Consider the following 20,363-nt stretch of genomic DNA (forward strand, 5'->3'; position numbering starts at 1 on the left):
CAAAGCAACATACTTTTCTTTTATCTCTAAGATACTGCAATAATATAAAAAGGAGGAAAACTAACATTTAGTGGGTACACCCTAAATACACATACACTTTATATTTATATCTCATGTCATCACAGTTTAACATCAAGATAACTGTAAGGTCATGATAACCCACAAACTGAATAACTACTGCAAAATACGTAGATCCTAAAATTGCTTAATACAGGGATGGGAGAGATGAGACAAAGAAAAGATGGCTTTGGTCATGAATTTAATAATATCTCAATAGTAAAAAAAATCTTAAAATTGTCCCACAAGCACTTCAAACTTAACAAATCCAAATTAATTTTAATGTTTCCTCCTCAAACCTCCTTCTGCTTCAGTATAATTGGTCTTGATCTCAGCTGGCACCATTATCTACCGGTTCACTCAAGCTAGAAATTTGGGAGGCATCTTGATTTCTTCTTCCTTTTTGCTCCCCACTCCCTGCCCCTTCCAATCACTAACTCCTATACATTTTCATCTAGTGTATCTCCTCTATCTCTTCAGGTCCTCAACTCTGTCCTGCATTTCTGTAAAAACTGTCAATTTCTTGGCTTACCTTGTCCCAAGCCCCCCATTGCCTTGCTAATGATCTTTTTAAACACACATCTAATCTTGTCCTCCTTAAAAAAAACACTATAGTGACTTTGTATTGCCTATCTAATCTTCTTAATTTGCTAAAGTAGCCAAGCTAAGTAAGATTGAAGCTCAACTTTCAGCTTCATATTTATTTCTATGATTCGCCCCACTCTTTCTTAGTTTTCTTCATCTACTAGCCTTTTCCACTTGAATAGAAATTTCACTGATAATATCAATATTTTTTCTAAAATTGAGATGTTAGATCTTCTATGCCCAACTTTTAGCCATCCTAGGGCTAGGAGATGTCCTTTTCTGTATCATCCTTCCTTCTCATTACTGCATCCAAATTAAGGGGCTCTAATTCTATTCTACTTCCAGATATAATAAATACAAATAACTAAGTGTCTAGCTGATCAGTGTATACTATGCATTTTTATTATATGTTTTACCTGTGCCTGCCATTTTTGGGTCATCATTATTTAGATCATGCTACCAAGAAGGTGAAAGAGGGTGTCACACACTGTATGACATATTTATCCATGTTGTTAAATATGGAAAACCAAGAAAAAACAAACAGAGGTAAGCAGAAGCAAAAGCAGAAAACAGAAAGAAGAAGCAAGGTAAATAGGTTACAAATGCAGCAGAGAAAGAGGGAAAAGGAAAGATATATCATTTATTGATCACTTTCTATTTGCAACCCTATGCCAAGAGTTTTAACATAGAGAATATGGCCAAGAGGGCCATAAGAACAAGGAGGTCAGAGAGATATGAAGGTTCTCCTCTGCTCCCATTTTCCTTCATACATGCCTTGTGGAGATTACATTTGTTTTTCCCCCAGTATCAGTCCATTTGGATGGCTATAACAGAAAACCATAGACTGGGTGACTTAGAAACAGTTTTTAAGGAGCCAGATTTTATTTATATGTAAAAATCAAAGCCTATGAGACTTAAAATCAAAATTTCAAAGGCTCAAAAGTATCAGGGGTTAATATACAGTGATAGCCAAGAAATAACTAACAGTTCCAATTATTATTGTTAGGTCTGAACAACTTAGTAAATACTTATGCCCCACTTAGTGGTTATTTGAAAAAAACAATACACATAAATTGAAAGAGAAAATAATAGTTTTAGTTCATTCTTAAATAACCAAAACTACTTACTCATGGAATGTGTGCACCTGTTGGACACCACCTACCTTCTCAAACCTTGGAATCATATTGGGTACTACAACTCTAATTTCTGTTTCACATTGATTTTCCAGTGGCACTTGATTATTTTTTATCACAGCAACCACCAAAAACCCAGATTCACACAGACTATTAATCAAAAGAAGTGTGCAATCTAATGTTGAAACTGAGAGCTACCTCAAGGTAGCAGTTCTCACAGTATCTGACTGATGTCAAGTATTGCTTTTTTCCCCTCAAATATTTAAAGTAACTCATGTGTCCCTGTGAATTAGCAACAGCACTGTGAGTGCCTCAAGAGCACAGTTTTCAGAATGGGGGAAAGGAACAGGGGAAAGTGTAGAAGACATGAATTCAAAGTTTGACTCCACCTTGTTACCAATTGTGTGACCTTGACAAGTCACTGAAACCTTTCTGAGCCTTGGTTTCTTATCTTTAAAAATACAGATAATAATAACAGTCTTTCAGAGATTTTGCGGAGATGAAATCAGATGAAAATATTTATAACAGTTCTGAGCACAGATCGTGGCACAGAGGAAAGCTGCAGTAAATGACCATTCCTTTCCCATCCACAAGAGCGGGAGACCCTGCCACATTCTCCTTTAATACTTCTGTGAGTCGCTAGCTTGCATTAACCACTTTCATAAAGGAAGGCACTTTTCCATTTCTTAGGAGACTCAGTCCAATTTCTCTCTGTAGAGGAATCACATCTTTCTCCAGGAAAAAGAGAATAGTCAATTACCCTTGAAAGTTTCCTTAAATGCTTTTATTAATGCGTTTATTTATTTTGACTCGAAAGCTCAGGCATAAGCTTTCTTCCCCCTTTGACTTCTACCTTAGGCTTTAGGCTCCCTTTCACTACAGCAGTATCAGCCAAGATTTAGTTTGACCAGTGGAAGGGCAATGGGGTAAAAAAAAAAAAAATTTTTTACCTTTTCTTTCCCCTCAATCTCTGTCCCCTCACCAGAAAAAAATATGGCTCAATTTACTTATAATGGGAACTCCACTAAATTTGATTCCCTACTAGTAACTTCCACTATCTTCACCCAAAGAAGTAGTCCCAAAAGCTTCACCCACTTTTCCAACATGAACTTGATTCTTCCAGCTATTTATAAAAGACTTTATAGAGGCAAAGCCAATTATTAATTTCCTTTGTTGGATAGTTAACTTTCTTATGTGAAGCCCATTTGAGAAGTGAGCTTTTCTTAGGATAGACAATATAGCATATACAGTATCCCATAGAAGACCTTCAAGAAGAACAGATTCCAGTTCAAATCCCAGCTCTACCACCTATTAAGCATGTGACTTGGAATTATTTGCTTACCTCTCTGAACTTCCATTTCTTTACTTGTAAAACAAAGGTGATAATAATAAACAACTTAAAATAATAAATAACAATAAAAATAAGATTATCATTTAAATAATCAACAGGGATAAAATATAGTGTTTAGCATAGTAACACAATAGTAGACAGGTAATAGATTTTTCTTAACTGATGACCACCATCATCATCATCATCATCATTATTTTGCTCATAAAGATAAGAGAGTCTAACTGGGTCAGTGTAAATCCATTACTCTTGCTTCAGTAGTAGTCCTCTACCTAGGTGGAGGGCCACAGAATTCTAGAGAAGAGATGCAAGTTCATGATTAGCTGATATCATTCTTCCCAGTCATGAGGGCTCTTTTTTGATTCAAAATAGAAATTCTTGAGCAGCGTCAGAGACTAGAATTTAAGTCAAACTACAGCTGCCATGCAGAGCTCCAGTCACAATTGTGAGATACAAGTGTAAATGTTTGATCTATACATAAAAGATAAATTGAGTACCGAATGTGTAAGGCATAAGGGGAAAAAAAAGTAGTGAAATCCTTAACTATATTTACATTTCTGTGCTTATACAACTATTTTGTTTATTTGTTTTTGACTAAAACAAAATGCTTATACTTCTATATTAAAATGTCATAAGAATATTTCCTTTTTAAAATATTATTTCAACAAATAAGTTATATTGATATTTACAGAATGTTAGTATTAGAAAGAAATTTGCACTAATTCTTATTATCTATTATCCTCATTTTATTGATAAATTGAATAAGATCCAGAGAGTTACAGTGACTTGCTCGAGGCAACCTGATTAATAAGTGGTAAAGCAGGAATAAAACAGAAATATGCCACTTTGTAACTGAAAAATTTTTGAAAGTCTTAACATATTTTATGCCTTTCATAGTACCATTTCTCAGACTTGCATCTGCTTCTACTTAATACATGTCTCTAAAGATGTGTGAAGGCTTTTACTCTATTCTCTCAACTCAAAACTATATCCAAAGTCTCTTATGCTAAACTTTTGAAATAATTTTCAAAATCCATGAAAACACAGATTTTCCTATTCATCTCCAGAATTTCCATCAATCCCATTCTCTTTTCCATTCCTCTTCAAATATATACAATACTGCATGTTAAGTCTCTAATATGCTCAAGCTGAGCTAACCAGGAGGCGGCAATGTAAGGGATAATCATCCGACTAGAGCCCAAAGGAATCCTACCTCCATGCTGGATCTTTGTCTACTTATCTATGTAAGCCTGGGCCTCACTGAGTCTCAGAATCCACCTCTAGGAAATGAAAGGATTGGACTAGATGATCGTCCAGTCTTCTTCCACTGAAATATTATTTTTTTAAAAAAGTGTCAGATATACCCAGGTTTGCGGTGGCGGGCGGGGGTAAGCAAAATGTATAGTAAGAGTTTCTATCTGATATTACCAACCAATTAGTTATAAAGTAGGAACCATTTCATTATTATATTTTGTCCTCAAGTGTATTCTTTCTCCAGTTTAACAAAATACTTCTAAATGTATTACATTAATGTTCAAACAAACAAGTACTAATGAATGAAAAAAACTGAAAATTCTTCTTTAAATTCAAATTGAGCTTAAGGGGAAAAGACAGAAAGATAACTGCTGTGCACAAATTTATATCACTACTTACTCCTGAGTGTAAATAAGCCATTTTTATATCTAGAAGGAAGTGAGAATTTTGCTTTTCCTAATGTCCTCCCACTACCTGGTTAACCGGGAATAATAATTTGAATTACAGAAGTTTAAAATTCATCGGTTTTTTTAAATATGTTTATTTGTCATAAAGTTATATTCTTATACCAATGTTGCTCATTATACTGAGTGAAAGGATGTAGAGTGAAGATTTAGCGGGCTAGATTGATCATGAGAAAACTAGAAACCTTTGGAAGAAGGCATGGTAAAACTAAAGAAACTGAGAAGATCACTTGGGAAACAGTAGGAATTAAGAGGGAGATTGACAGTAAAAGCAGTATTTATAGGGCCCAATTGTGCATTAACTTTGTTAATATTTGAAAAAAAAACTAGTTGGTCAGTAATATATTCCTCTTAGAACTCTTAAAAGAGTTCATTCCTTAGAACTCTTACATGTTTATATGTTATAGATTATGTATTGTATTACTTATATATGACTTATTATAATTCAGTCCTGTTTTATGAGTTATATCTATCTCCCTAACTAGACTGTAAACTCCCCCAGGGCATTGGTGGCATTTTGTCTTTCTTTGGAAACTCCACAGTTCTTTGCACAGTGCCAGGCATAAAAACAGCTTTCAAAAAATGTCTGATGAATAAGTGGACTCATTTAAATTAGAAAAACAAAACATTTTAGTGCTTACCTCAGAGATACATATGATTCACTTCTCCTAGTGCGCCACGGTGAATTAAATTCTGGAGTCCCATCTTGTATCTGAGCCAAATAAAGATATTGCCATCTTGGTTAACCAATGCTTAAATGTTTACTTTCCTTGTCCTGTATTATTATATCTCTCAGGATTCTTTTGTTCATCCAGCTAATGAAATGAGGATTGGGGAACTTCACCCTTCATTAGCTGAGACCCCTCTGTACCCACCCAAACTTGTTCTGCTAGGGAAGGACAAAAAAGGTAACATTGTGAACCTGATGTGGAAAATATGCCACAAATGCATGTGCATGATGAATCACCAGTTGTAAATTATGATATACCATAGTCTATAGAAATATTTTATAAATATGTATCTCTAACATTCATTGGTATGCTGTTTTTCATACTTGCCTTTCTGTGTTTATACTTGTCAATGTTCACAGCATTATAATAATTTCCTGTTTACATTTCAGAATCAACAGATGAGTCTGAAGTTGACAAAACTCACTGTCTGAATAACAGTGTTTCCTCAGGCACTTACTCAGACTACTCGCCTTCCCAGGCTTCCTCAGGATCCTCTAACACCCGGGTTAAAGTGGGGTCCTTGCAGACAACAGCTAAAGAGGCAGTACATAATTCTTTGTGGGGTAACAGGTGTGTTTAGAATTCCCTCTTTTCTGTCCCCAAATGCTTATTTTCAGCAACATTTTAAAAAAATGGAATCTTCTTAATTTGGGGATTGTATTCAGCACATGAGTGGCATAGAAGACAGAGGGGCAGGTAAGCAAATGTAGTCCCCCTGGGATTTCCAAGAGTGGATAAATCCATTTTACACAGCAAAACCATTGTTTACGGAGTGAGGGTAGTACATTAACAGGTTGAGATGATAGAACCCAAAAAATTTTTAATCGAAAATCAAAAATTGTGTTTGCCTCAGTACATAATTGTGACACATTTGGGCATTCACCATCCAAAATGGTGTTATGAATTAAAGAAAGATTCATGGAAAGCACTAATGTGCCAAGTACAGAGTAAACATTCAATAAATTTTTCATCAGCATCTTCATCATCATCATTTTATCACCACCTGGAAAAGTTAGAATGTAAGTAAAAGTATTTAATCCTTCCAAAATGGCTCCTACTCTATATTACTTCCATTTTACAGATATATTAAAATCAAAAGCTATGGAGGTCAATAAAGTGACTCAATGAAGTAGCATTTACCCAGTGCTGATTCCCTTGTTTTGTAACATGTTGTTTTGTAACATGTTGTAACAAATAGCAAATAAAAATTTTCATATGATATAGGTAGTCAATGACTTTCACTCAGATTTTACTGCTAATGTCAATACTGTTAACAATATATTCTTTGGTAATTGATGAATAACTATTTCTACTCATTGATGCCCATGATAAAAATCTTAACTCTTTCAGTTTCTAAATTTATTATTTGTTATATAAGCTGAGACTGATTTAGGTACTTTTGGAAGATGCCTTCTAAATGCACTTTTTTTCAATTAGCAAAAGCCCTTAAAAATCTTTAATAAAAGATATATAATTCAATATCATTAGTGTGCAAATGGTTTAGAATAAACTTAGAAAAATGAGCATCTTGTAGAGATACTGTGGTCACCAGAATAAACATGCCAATGACCAGAACTCACAATTTAATTTAATTTAATTATTTAATTTAATTTAATTTACATTCTAGAAAAAGATATGTGAATGCATACACTATACAATGGATTTAATGTCTTCTAATACCTGGCCCTCAAATATGTTATTTGAAGACAACTTGGGTTCATTAGATATAAGAAGCATTGATAAGAAATGTACTCTCAACTAATAGTTTGGAAATGTACTGAATCAGAAATTCATGGGGACCAGGAATCAGGTAGCTCTAATTATCAGACAGGTTTCAGGACCATTACTAAAAATATCTATATTTCTTTCATTCACTCATTTATTCATTCATTCATTCATTCAACAAATATGTACTTAGTACCTACTATGTGCCATGCACTATGCTAAGCCTGAAGAGAAAAAAACCTCTGCCCTCATGAGTTTACATTCTAGCAGAGGACACAAGACATATAACAGGTAAGTAGACTGTGCATATTAGAAGGTAATGATAACTGAGAAGAAATAAAATGTAGAGCAGGGTAAAGGGGTGACTCTTTTTGGACATGGAATAATAATGCTATCGTTAATCATAATTGAGATGTGGATGAATGATCAGTTGAACAAAGGATGGTGGTATTCTGGCCGGGTGTTCTTCCTGGCAAAGACCCAGATCTTCCTCATTTTCAGGTTTCTTCTTCCCATTGTGTTCACAGGATTGCACAATCTTTCCCACAGCCTCTTGATGCAAAGCCATTGCTCAGCCAGCGGGAGGCTGTCCCCCCAGGGAATCTACCACAGCGTCCTGACCGGCTGCCATTGAGTGACACTTTCACTGACAACTGGACTGATGGCTCACATTATGATAACACCGGGTTTGTTGCAGAGGAAACCACAGGCGAGAATGCCAACAATAATCCTCTCCTGAGTTCAAAATCTAGAAGCACATCTTCTCATGGACGCAGGCCTTTGATTAGGCAGGACAGGATTGTTGGTGTTCCCCTGGAACTTGAGCAGTCTACACACAGACACACACCAGAAACAGAAGTGCCTCCTTCCAATCCTTGGCAGAATTGGACCAGAACCCCTAGTCCTTTTGAAGACAGGACTGCTTTCCCTTCCAAATTAGAGACAACCCCTACCACCAGCCCATTGCCTGAAAGGAAAGAACATATAAAAGAATCTGCTGAAATACCTAGTCCTTTTTCTCCAGGAGTACCATGGGAGTATCATGATTCTAATCCCAACAGGAGTCTCAGTAATGTCTTTTCTCAAATCCACTGCCGCCCAGAATCTTCTAAAGGTGTTATTTCAATTAGCAAAAGCACAGAGAGGCTTTCCCCACTAATGAAAGACATCAAGTCCAATAAATTCAAGAAGTCACAGAGTATCGATGAGATTGACGTTGGTACATACAAGGTTTATAATATACCATTAGAAAACTATGCTTCTGGGAGTGATCACTTAGGAAGTCACGAACGACCTGACAAAATGTTAGGACCAGAGCACGGTATGTCCAGTATGTCTCGAAGCCAGTCAGTCCCGATGCTGGATGACGAGATGCTCACTTATGGAAGTTGTAAAGGGCCACAACAACAAAAAGCTTCCATGACAAAAAAAGTCTATCAATTTGACCAAAGCTTCAATCCCCAAGGAGCAGTGGAGGTTAAAGCTGAAAAGAGGATACCGCCCCCCTTTCAACACAATTCTGAGTACGTGCAACAGCCGGGCAAAAACATCACCAAGGATTTGGTTAGTCCTAGAGCTTACAGAGGATACCCACCGATTGAGCAAATATTTTCATTTTCTCAGCCATCTGTTAATGAGGATGCTGTGGTAAATGCCCAGTTTGCAAGCCAAGGTGCCAGGGCAGGCTTCTTGAGAAGAGCTGACTCCTTGGCGAGTTCCACAGAAATGGCCATGTTTAGAAGGGTCAGTGAACCTCACGAGCTGCCTCCGAATGATAGGTACGGCAGACCTCCATATAGGGCAGGTCTGGATCGCCAAAGCAGCGTTTCAGTGACTGAGTCCCAGTTCCTGAAAAGGAATGGCAGGTATGAAGATGAACACCCTTCATATCAAGAAGTGAAAGCTCAGGCGGGAAGTTTTCCAGTTAAAAACCTTACCCAAAGGAGGCCATTGTCTGCAAGAAGCTACAGTACAGAGAGTTATGGTGCCTCCCAAACCAGGCCAGTTTCAGCTAGGCCTACTATGGCAGCTCTTTTGGAAAAAATACCATCTGACTATAACTTGGGTAACTATGGTGACAAGCCATCAGATAACAGTGATATAAAGACGAGGCCTACTCCTGTGAAGGGAGAGGAGAGCTGTGGTAAAATGCCTGCAGACTGGAGACAACAGCTGCTTAGACATATAGAAGCTAGAAGGTTAGACAGGGTATGTTTGGCATTTCTCTGTAAGAATATCCCTCCTGCCTTTAGTTTTACTTTATTGGCATTTCTAAGTACATGTAGTGAAGCATGAACTACATGAATGAATAGATGATCAGCATTTTATTTATCTTTATATTGTGGGGAAATTAATCATAATAGTTTTTCATGGATACTGTTTGATGCTCTTTGAGAGTTCATAATGTATAGGTGAATTATTTGTCAGAACTATCCTAAATATGGTTAGTAAGAAAGAATTCGACTCTGTTATATGGGATAGTGCTTCAATTGCTTTCTAGCCATTAAGGCAAAATGCATCTCCTAGGACACAAAACTGTTCTCTAGTGACCTAAAGAGTATGATTTTTATTGAATCTATAAAAAGTGAGTATTCTAATCCTTTCTGCACACACTCACTTATATTAAAATCAGACCTAATTTGTTTATACAATTTGCATATAGTTACTGCTATGGGACTACTAAAGTTATTACTTCTAATGAGCAATAATCTTCTCAGCAAGAAACAGAAAAATAAAATAAGCAGAGATTGAATGCCCTCCTACACATTATTTTATTCAATGAAAATCCTGCCATTTAGAATGTTGCTTTTCCTATAGAAAGAAATGGTTAAATTCAAATCATACTACAGACAACAAAAATAGATGATGTCTTTATAAAGACTACAAACGTACAAATTAGTGTGTATATTGCAGCAAAAAAGGGGGGGGACATTAATCCTAATGCAGTTAAAAATTGAATCACAGCAAATCATGAAATGCATAGCAATTGAGGAGAGCAAAAAAAAAAAAACTTGTATAAGACCTAGAATTACTTTTTGTTGTTGTTTGTATCTCTCTAAGAGAAGTCTGCATTTTCTAGAACTATGATCAATTGACCATTACCACTGAGTGTATTGATACTTTGCAGCTTTGGTGTAGAGGGCTTTGTGTACTCTGCATTGACCTTAGAATCTTAAAAGTCCTTTTTGTGAAAATAGGGCCTTTTGTTCTCTATTTCTAGATTTAAATGCTCAGTGTAAATTGGGGATCTGGGTAATAATATACCATTAGAATGTTTCACTCAATAATTTTATTTCATTTGGTGTCCTGCTAAAAGCACAGGTCACTGCATTTATTATATATTTTCTTAATGCTGAATTTTATGTTTTCAGGTGTACTCTTTTAAAATAATTATATTGTTTGTAGGTCGTGTCTACATGACAAGAAAACAATTATTTATAGGGAAAGAGTGAACTAATAAATGTGGGTGTGGGTATTAGTTTCTCAATGTGGAAACTGGTTCTGCCTTGCAAAATATTTCATCAGAATGTCTGTTTCAAATAGGTGTGCTCAGTCCCATTGAAGGGAGCCTCATCAAAGCCTCATGACTGGCTGTCAGTGGGAGACACCTGGTCGGTTGTCACCATGCCTTACCTCAAGTTATACCCTCCATGTAGACAGATAACTTGGAGGGCGAAAATATTTGGGGCCAAATAAAACAGTACAGTTTGGGAACTCTGGCCTCGTGTAGACACGACCATACGTAACAGGGTAAGATGAACTAGCCAAGAAAGGTTATAAGAAGCTTTTTGGAGCATATATACAATGACTAGTAATTTGAGGCAACAGAGGAGTGAGTGAAAACAAAGCATGAAAAAGAAAAGACAAAATTTTAAGCACTTGGTACCATCATTTATTTACTGGTTTCCCAAATAAATGGTTCCTTTCCTTTGATCAGAGCTACTGAAAAGTAGGTGACTCCTCTAGTTGGAGCAGGAATTTGGAGAGAGGAAAATAGGACTGGGGAAGGGGGATTTGGATCAGCAGAAGTCTGGAGGTCCTGCCTGTCCCAGATCCAGATAACTAAAAGTAAATTTGTATGTATTTTTCCATTACTGTGACAATACCTCCCTTTTTAGTTAGTCTTCACATATCCTCTGTCTTTATAATTCCCTCAGTCTGTCTTTCATTTTTCAGAGCAATTTCAATGTATATTTAATAGTTTCTCATTTAATTCCATGAAATTAAATTATCTTAGAATATTGCTTCAAGCTATCAAATCCTGAAAGCTCTTCCTCTTTTCTCCAAGTAACTTTTCTTTCCCTCTCTAAATTGAGTTACTGAGCTATTCAGGCTGTATCTAACTTAAAACTTAAAACAAGATAAATTCAGGGTGCTGGAACACAGAGTTGCTATGTAAAAATAGTTCTGTACCGTTGTTCTTAACATTCTGCCCAAAGTCAGATTGCCCCAGACACAGTGTGCTTCCTTTCAGTGAAATTTAGTTGAGTGATTTGAACCCTGGAAATCAAATAGTTACATTAGAAACTACAAGATCTTTGTCCATTCCTCATACAAGAGAACTGCCTAGAAGCCTGGACATTGGATAAGCTTAAGTGTTCTACATAATGTTGGTTAAAGATCTTGCTCGGTGTTGACCTTGGAGAGGCAGCTCCAAGTACTACCCTAGATTAAAGATGCTTGTTTTCTCCTTTGGTTTTATCTCAAGGCTCATGCTTCCACTATAGAGCCCCATTTGACTGGGAGAAATGAAAACATGAACCCATATGTCTAAGACTGCTACTCTTCCATAAGAGCTGAGAGAGCACTAGACTGGAGTCATTTTAACACTTAAGGAGTCATTCAAGTGCTAGATTGAAATGTTCAGTGTCCTTTTCAGTTTTGGCATGGTGACAATGAAAAAAAATCTCTGGATGAAATAATCAGGGATCCATAACAAATATGATTAGTAGACAGCACACCATCAGGAGTTTAATAGTCTTTCAGTTGATGGAATTCTGGTGCTAAAAATCATTTCTTTGCAAAAATGCCCTCAGAATAGAATAGCTGCCTGCTGTTAATGTTCAATAATATCCAGTTTTAAAAAGTGTACTAAGTTAACTTCTGTAGATTTTTTTTTTCCAAATTAAGAGAATTACTTAAAAGGGCCAAATGCCGTCAATTATTACATGTCCATGATAGGTGGAAAGTAGAGATTGTACTGATGGAAACTATTTGATGACAGGGTATACAAAATGTTTTAATTTTTAAATGAAGTTCTGTAGAAAAAAACAAACTACATATCAGACACTTGGAATAACTTTAGATGAACCTACTGAAGGGTAGCTACAATGCAAATATCACTAGAATGTTCTATAGGTATTTAGGTATATCAGATAAGCAGCATTAATAGTTCAAATCATAGTTCCTTTAGTTTCATTATGAAATTTTTCCAGTTTAAAATGTAATTAAGAAACAACAAAAAAGTTAGAATATTTGGATTCACATACAAGTTGACTGGTTTAACTAAACTAATAAGCAAATTCAATCATCCACTGGTCAGATTGACTGATTTTTTTGACCAGCTCTTTTTTCTGAGTTGCCATAATTATGCCTATAGACAGAGAAATAAAAGCAACTGATTTTGGCTTTAACTTTTCAGTGTATTAGTTTTAAGGCAGAATTATAAGCTAAGCTAATTTGTATGTGCTAATCTTACAATGTGAAAGAGACCATGAGATTTGCAGCTGACAAAATTTGATTAAGACCTCGCTGTTTGAAATTTTTGAATTAATAGACCGCCACTGATGAACATTTGTCCAAAGTCACTACAATCATGATATATAAGAGATAGATTTTATGCCTTTGAGTTAGCAGCAAATGTAAAACAAATGTTATCTTTGCTTTTTGTCTTTTCTGTAGTTTTGGATGGTACTCATTATGTGCATAACTAACACTGTTTACTGTATGCTTCTGTCTGATCAAGTGCATGTTTAAAAAAGAAAGTTACTGTTTGCCTGCTTTAAGTTAAATGTTATAAATTTAAACATGTTCGTGTAATAATCAGTTTGTTGAGCATGTGTTCACATCCTGTCACATGATTATTTCCTCTACTCAGAATGCTGCTTACAAACACAGCACAGTTAACCTTGGCATGCTGCCCTATGGAGGTATTTCAGCAATGCATGCAGGCAGAAGCATGACTTTAAACTTGCAGACTAAGTCTAAATTTGATCTACAAGAACTACCTCTTCAGAAAGTAAGTATGGACTGCCCTACATGTGTCAGCATACCAAAGCCAATTAATGTTGTTTGTTCACGTAATGTGTTTAGGCTGTACATACAGCCCTGCTTATAGACTCTCAGGAGTCCAAAAAGCACAAGGGCAAACAATGTAGAGCCCAAACTCTTAGCTGCTAAATGAATATTTATAGCTAGATTGATTATCAGGTTCCTGCTTAACAGCTTTGCTTTTTGGATTGAGCAGGTACATGGCTTTTTGTGTTGCTTTAAGACTCATTTTTTTCCTATTATTCATTTTCTTTTTCTTTTATTCTTTGCTTCTCTTTCTTTTGTGTGTGTATTGATATATACCTGTCTTTTTTTTTTTTTTTTTTACTTTTTTGGAGACCACCCTATATTCTCTTGCTGATGCATTCTGAGAACAGAACTAGAAATTATTACTGGATGGCACTGGCATAAAAACAGACACATAGATCAATGGAACGCAACAGACAGCTGAGAAATAAACCCACACAGTTATGGTCAATTAATCTAAGTCTTAAATGTACCAATGAACTAGGTATAAGTAAGGAATTCTCAGAAGAAAAGATTAAATAAATGCTGGTTGAGTACAAGAGCTGAGATAGAGAATGGATGTGAACTACAGTTTTAATCCTCATGAAGTGAAAGAAATAATAAAAATAAAAGAACAAAACAAAGAGACACACACACACACAAAGAAATTATTATTGGATTTCAGTTGATTCCTTTGGAAAAGACATAGAGTCCTAAATTAGAATGAAAATTAAGTGGTTGGCACTTCTAAATACTTCTGTAGCCCATTTTTTTTTTGTAGGAAATATTACACAGAAGTAAAACATGAGAAACAAATTTGTAGCTTAGCTAGCAAATTTTTACTCATCCTGGGTTAATGGAAAAGTGGAAAGTTCGCATGATTTTAAATGAAAATGTAGGCTTATTTGAAAGAGAATATACTGTAAGAGGAAACATTTCCATTGTCAAAGGACCGTTTCCACTTGTTTTATTCAAGCAAAACAGAGAATACACATTTTACCTGTTTAAATTGACTAATGCACTCTTAGTTACCTTTCGATGGAAACTAATGAGTCATTTTCACACAATATGTCATTATGACTATATTATTAATGTAGTCATTAACCTAGTAAGTTTTTACAAAAAAAAGCAATGGAAAAGTAAGGATAACAAAATGATGGTAGCCTCCAAACACTCTTCTCTTAATCAAATTAATGAACATATGAAGCAAACTCCCATCCCAGGAAAGTGAGTGTTATAAGACCACAAACTCATGTTTTATTGTCAAATTAGCCTTAATAACAGCCCCTAGCTCTGTATAGTTTGCTTCCTACTCTGAGGAGAGTAATAAAATTAAAGAGACATTTAAATTCACAGCTTTTCTGTCACCCATGATCACTTTGGGGAAAAGAAAAAAAGCTAACTTAATTGAGAACTTTTGAAAATTATTTTCCTTGTCCTCAGTCTCCTGTTACAGGACCAGTATTGTGTAGGTAACTCTCTCCAGGGAGAAAAATGACTGATTTATGGTGTTTACCTATGTCAGTGATAAAACACTCCCTCTCTGGCCAATTTCAAAGTAGTAACTTGACATCACTGAACTCAGAATTGGGACTGAGAATAGTCAGCTCTCATGAGCTAGTACAAGTCGGCTCCAGCACACTACCATCAGTGAGACCCTTTTCACAGGAGCCTCTAGTCTGTTCTTCATGTCCTCTTAGATGCCCAGGGCATTCATCTTCTGCCCTAACAAAACCAGTGTTCAAAAAGATCTTGAAACTTATTTGCACTAAGGAACAGATGAGCCATCACAACTTAAATAGACACCTTTTCTGGAGAGCTTGGTAATTAAACAGAAATCAAACCCTTAAACTACAATCATAGAATTTCAAAATACAGTGAGCAGATTTGAGAGATCTTGGTATGAAAGAAGCTATTGCTTGAACCCCTTGAAATTATATCATATGGATAACCCCTTATTTTGCTTAGTTTTTAGCCCTATTTTCTCATCAATCTATAGGATAATATAGATATATTCAGTGTCTGAAAAATGGTAATACACTTGAAGCACTGTTTCTCAATGTATAAATTATTCTCCAGATATAAATTAGGTACCTCTGTGTTGCTATATTAATTTTCTGATGTTTTGGGGGCACCCTATAGAATGGATTCATTAACTATTACTATAGCTCTAAGATGATCTGTAACAGAAATATTGCAGAGTTATATTTGGAGACATTGCAACCTTACTCAGTTGGACACAGAGATGACCTAAAGGAATTCTTTTTGGAAACTACCTTAAATTGCAAACCAAGAATAATTCAAGTATGGAAAAGAAACTGAAAAAGAATATATATAAAATAATATATATACATTTCAGTATATACACACACACACATATATATAGAACTGAATCACTTTGCATACAACTGAAACTAACACAATATTGTAAATCAAGTATACTTCAATAAAAACAAATAAATAAGTAAGCTGCCATCCAGGCCCCCCTAAAAAAGAGTAATTCAAGTATTGAAATAGTCTATCTCAAAATGAATTATCATCAATACTTTATTATACACACCAAAAAATAAATAAATAAAAGGGAGAAGAAAGAAAGCAAGGGATGGAAATAAACAGTCAGGGCAACTACTCCATTGCCCTCAAAAGATTTTATGACCCAAATGATGAGTTTAAGCCCTGTAAACTGTAGACATTTCAGCATCTGGACAACTTTGCTACCTTGTTGCTAGTGCAGGAACATTATCAGGTGTGGTTACTGGATGTTTAATCACTTTCAAGACTACTCCATGCTCTACTTCCTTTCATGGATTCCAATCTAAGTCTCTGCCCTTTTGCCTTTGTGCTCAGGTATATCTCTTCTGCAGAGCTCCTTAATTTGAAAATTTGTTTGGTTTTTCTGCCAAACTTTAGTGTCAACCTCTCTTAAGGTGCAGCCTTTCAGATTCTCCACTAACCGTTGATAACCGGTCCTATGATTGAGGCTGTTTCCTGGAGCCCTTCTCACCAGGAGAGGAGATAGGCAAAAATTATTTTCCTTTGATTTACAAATACATAAAAACCTATTACAGCACTTTCATCTTGCCACTTAAGATAATAAAAATTAGTATCAGCTATTTAAGATATCATTACAGCCTCTAAATGATTGTTAGCCATGAGAATTGCACTAAAATATAGAGTAAGATCAAAATAAAAATATTTCAGTAGATAAAATTAACAAAAACTGTTCATTCTCCTGTGAAAATCCTGGAGCTATCTTTTTATTCATAAAATTGCTGAATGATAACACTGGATATCTCTAGTTAAGTACTGTGGTAAATGACTTTGGGGTGTCCTAGAAAGAATAAATGAAGTGTCCTAAGGAATCTAAATGAATGTTTTCACGTATTACCAGTTAAGAACTGGGTATGGAGTTGCAGCATACTTTTGTATAGGTGGTGTCCTCCCCAGGGAACATTCAGGGGTTGAAATCCAGACCCTTTCCCCACACCCTCTGCTGGCAAGACTTAACCTCTTGTAATTAGAAGAAAGGAGCACTTCTTTGTATTTTCTCTGTTACACTGAGATTGTCTTCTTGCAAGTTATGTACCCAGAGAGGGCACCTTTTTGTGATTCCTACCTCCTCATCTTTCCATTATGGTAATTGACCAAAGGGCACTACCTGAGGTCCTGACTGAGCAAATTATTTGTTTTTCAGTTTGGATTTTTTTTTTTTTTTAGACTACCAAAACATATCTAATAATTTTTTCTCAATTTTCTTTTAAACAAATTTGTAATAAACTACTTAAAAGATATAACTATTTTTGAATAAAGATTGAAGAACTCTGAACTTGAAGTATTTACACAGCGAATATTTATGTGGATAAAAAGAAAAGACTCTCCCAGATTTTGCTATGTGTTTTGAATATTTCTATTTTTTCATATTTATTATATTCCAGGTCAAGTACTGTACATTTTTCATGGACTACAAGCTAAATATAGTCTTTCTGTATTATAGATAGTAAATTATATTTTCTATGGTAATTTTACAGAACCTGTTTTGATATTAACAGAATGCAAATCAAGAAAACCACAAAATTAGTTTAATAAATTTAATTTCCTTTAATATTTTCATCTTTTGATGCTTACTCTAGTTTAATAAAAAATTAATAGTATTTATAAATAGAACATCTAAGACATTAAAGTCAGCTATTAAATTATAAATTATTAGTATTCTCTATCTATTTACTTATTCATTCATTCATTCATTCATTTATTCATTTGTCATTTATTCACTGCCTCTCCAAAAAGCATTTAAGACAACTTTCTGTGACGTTTTTGATGGTTCAATGTGCTTCTTTGGATGTGTTCTGTTGTAATTGAGCTTAGCTACTGTCTTGAAATTTTATGTTATCAAAGAGAAATATAATATTGTAAAATGTCAGTTCAAACTGTCATTTTTATTATCCAGATTAATGGTAGAAAAAATAAATATTTTGATAGGAGAAGAATAAAGACTAGGATTTATTGGAAATCTACTATGTTCATAGTACCATGAGATACTTTAAATTTTTTTTTTTTTTTGCACAACCCTCACAAAAATCCTGAATGGAATTATTTCTCACCATTGTATAGAAGAAGAAACTGAGACTCATGTGTTACATAAAAGAACTCAACTATATTTTCACTGTTTTACTGTTGTAACCACTACACCTAGCATGGTAGTAGAATTTGAATCCGACTCTGCTTAGCACTCAAGTCCCTATTTCTTGTATATGATGATGTCTTCTCAAATGTTTATAAAATCGGACATTTTCATTGACTGTAATTCATAATATTTGATAAAGCTCTTTCATATACATAATTATATTATCTTCACGACAATCCAGAAAAGTAGATCTTATGGGACGGAGAAAAGAATACACAAGTAGAACATAATAACTAATCTAAAATACATCATGACCCAAATCATCCCCTATGTGCTACAGATACAGTGCTCTCTTATTTAGCTGAGCTTAATAAATGCTAGTAGTTACCTTGCCCTCTTTAAGATCCACTTGCATTTCCTGAGCACTCAGTAACACCAAGAAATATGTTTGGTAGCAGGAAAAGATCAAAGGTTTTGAACCTAAGAAAATCACGACTTAATCATCCATAATAATCCTGCTCCAGAGACATGCAAGGCTGGGAAAGAAATCCCTGGCCTTTTCTAACTCCCCATCTGCAGGTGTCCAGCTGCCAATATAAGTAGTGTGGTCTCTTCTACACTGGAGAAATTGATAATTTTTTTTCCTTTTTTTTTTTTTTAACTTTTACCAACATAATATTACGCCATAGTACCTACTGCTTTTTGGCTTATTGAAACAGACACTAATATAAATTACAATTTCAGAGGAAGGGAAGTTGAAATTATGGAAATATATGTATTCAATGATCTTTTCATATAATTTTGCCTGGAAGAAGATGGCCTCAGTATCTGTTTTATTAGTTGATACTTATTCCACCGTCTTTTGAATTAGAGTTTAGATAGCAATGTTTGCACCTAAATTCTTTTCAAATTTCTAATGTCCTTTCTTATAGACCTATGCAAGTGACTCAGGATCAAATAGTAACAATATCTGATATGCATTCGTTCACCCTAGTTCCAAAGGTTACTTACTTAATTCCAGTTTTGTTTTGCTTTATCTTGTTTTGTTTTGTTTGCTGAAAGCAAAGCAATATTTCTGCAGCACTTTGGGGTGACTTATGCCTATAGTTTCTACTGATTTTGCTACCTATTGCTTAAGAAGGATTCACTTATCTTTCTAATTATGAAAAAAACCTTCAGCCTGTAAATCCACATAAATCCTCATAGACAGTGATTAAAATTACCAAAATAAGCTTAGTACTCATACAGATGCTTCCCCACCAATATAATGAAATACTAACTTTAAAATAATCTGGACATTACATTACCATCTTCAGATTGAACACTGTGAAATCATAATAATTAAGATCCAAACTTGGTGTATATTTGTCTTTATAACCTACTTTTTTCAAAAAATATGCAGAAAAAGAATAATTTCACTGAAAATACTTTGGGGAAAGTTGTTTTCACACATTTTTTTGAAGCTGTGGTAATGCCCTCTGTGAACCATGTGCCAATTACTAAGCAAAATAGATCCTTGAGTTCTTAAGGAATATATCCCAAGACCTTTGCACAGTGCCAAATTCTAATACCACTCTCATATAATTCCTCCAACTAAATGCCATAAGTGAATTTCCCAAGCTTTCAGTGCACCCATCAATTAACAGTCAAGAGCAAAGCTACTGGATCAACTAAGCTCATTTACTCATATATGTGAATCCTCTACATACATATATCCTCACATATGGGCACACATATGCATACCTGCATGCATACACTCATATACATGCTCATGCATACACATATACATAGAGATACATATTCATGCACTTTTATGTCTCAACAAATTAGAAATTACTTCTTCCTTCCAATAGATGCTTGTGATCATTCACAGTAGTCAAAATCATAAACGTTAAATCTACAAATGTCCACAGTCGTCTTTGGGATTAGCATCTGTTCAGCAAAACTTCTACTAGCATTACCGAATTTCTTAACAAATATAATTTCTGACTTTTCACTAAATCACATTGATGAGTTTTTCTTTTATTTTGAAATATTAAGGATCTACAGAATTTAGAAGCTGAAGAAATGGTATATTGTGATGATTTTCCACGTATTTTATATTTAATTGGTCATATGTGGTGAGGAAAAGACTAATTCTTAATCTTTTGAAGTATCTAAAGAAAA

General features: G+C 34.9%; 1 protein-coding gene across 6 annotated transcripts in view; it reads left to right on the forward strand.

Annotated features, from left to right (window-relative positions):
• Positions 1–20,363, forward strand: part of LRRC7 (leucine rich repeat containing 7) — a 501,952-nt gene that overhangs the window by 403,363 nt on the left and 78,226 nt on the right. For 5 of the 6 annotated variants that reach the window (XM_067726541.1, XM_067726540.1, XM_067726539.1 and 2 more), the window contains 3 exons: positions 5,638–5,749; positions 5,962–6,142; positions 7,825–9,505. In XM_067726541.1, the coding sequence (XP_067582642.1) occupies positions 5,638–5,749; positions 5,962–6,142; positions 7,825–9,505 (1,974 nt within the window). Of the gene's footprint in view, positions 1–5,637; positions 5,750–5,961; positions 6,143–7,824; positions 9,506–13,394; positions 13,536–20,363 lie in introns of all 6 variants that reach the window. The other variant, XM_067726544.1, reaches the window with a different exon arrangement.

The sequence above is a fragment of the Pseudorca crassidens genome, chromosome 2 (assembly GCF_039906515.1).
Source record: "Pseudorca crassidens isolate mPseCra1 chromosome 2, mPseCra1.hap1, whole genome shotgun sequence".
NCBI classification, from domain to species: domain Eukaryota; kingdom Metazoa; phylum Chordata; class Mammalia; order Artiodactyla; family Delphinidae; genus Pseudorca; species Pseudorca crassidens.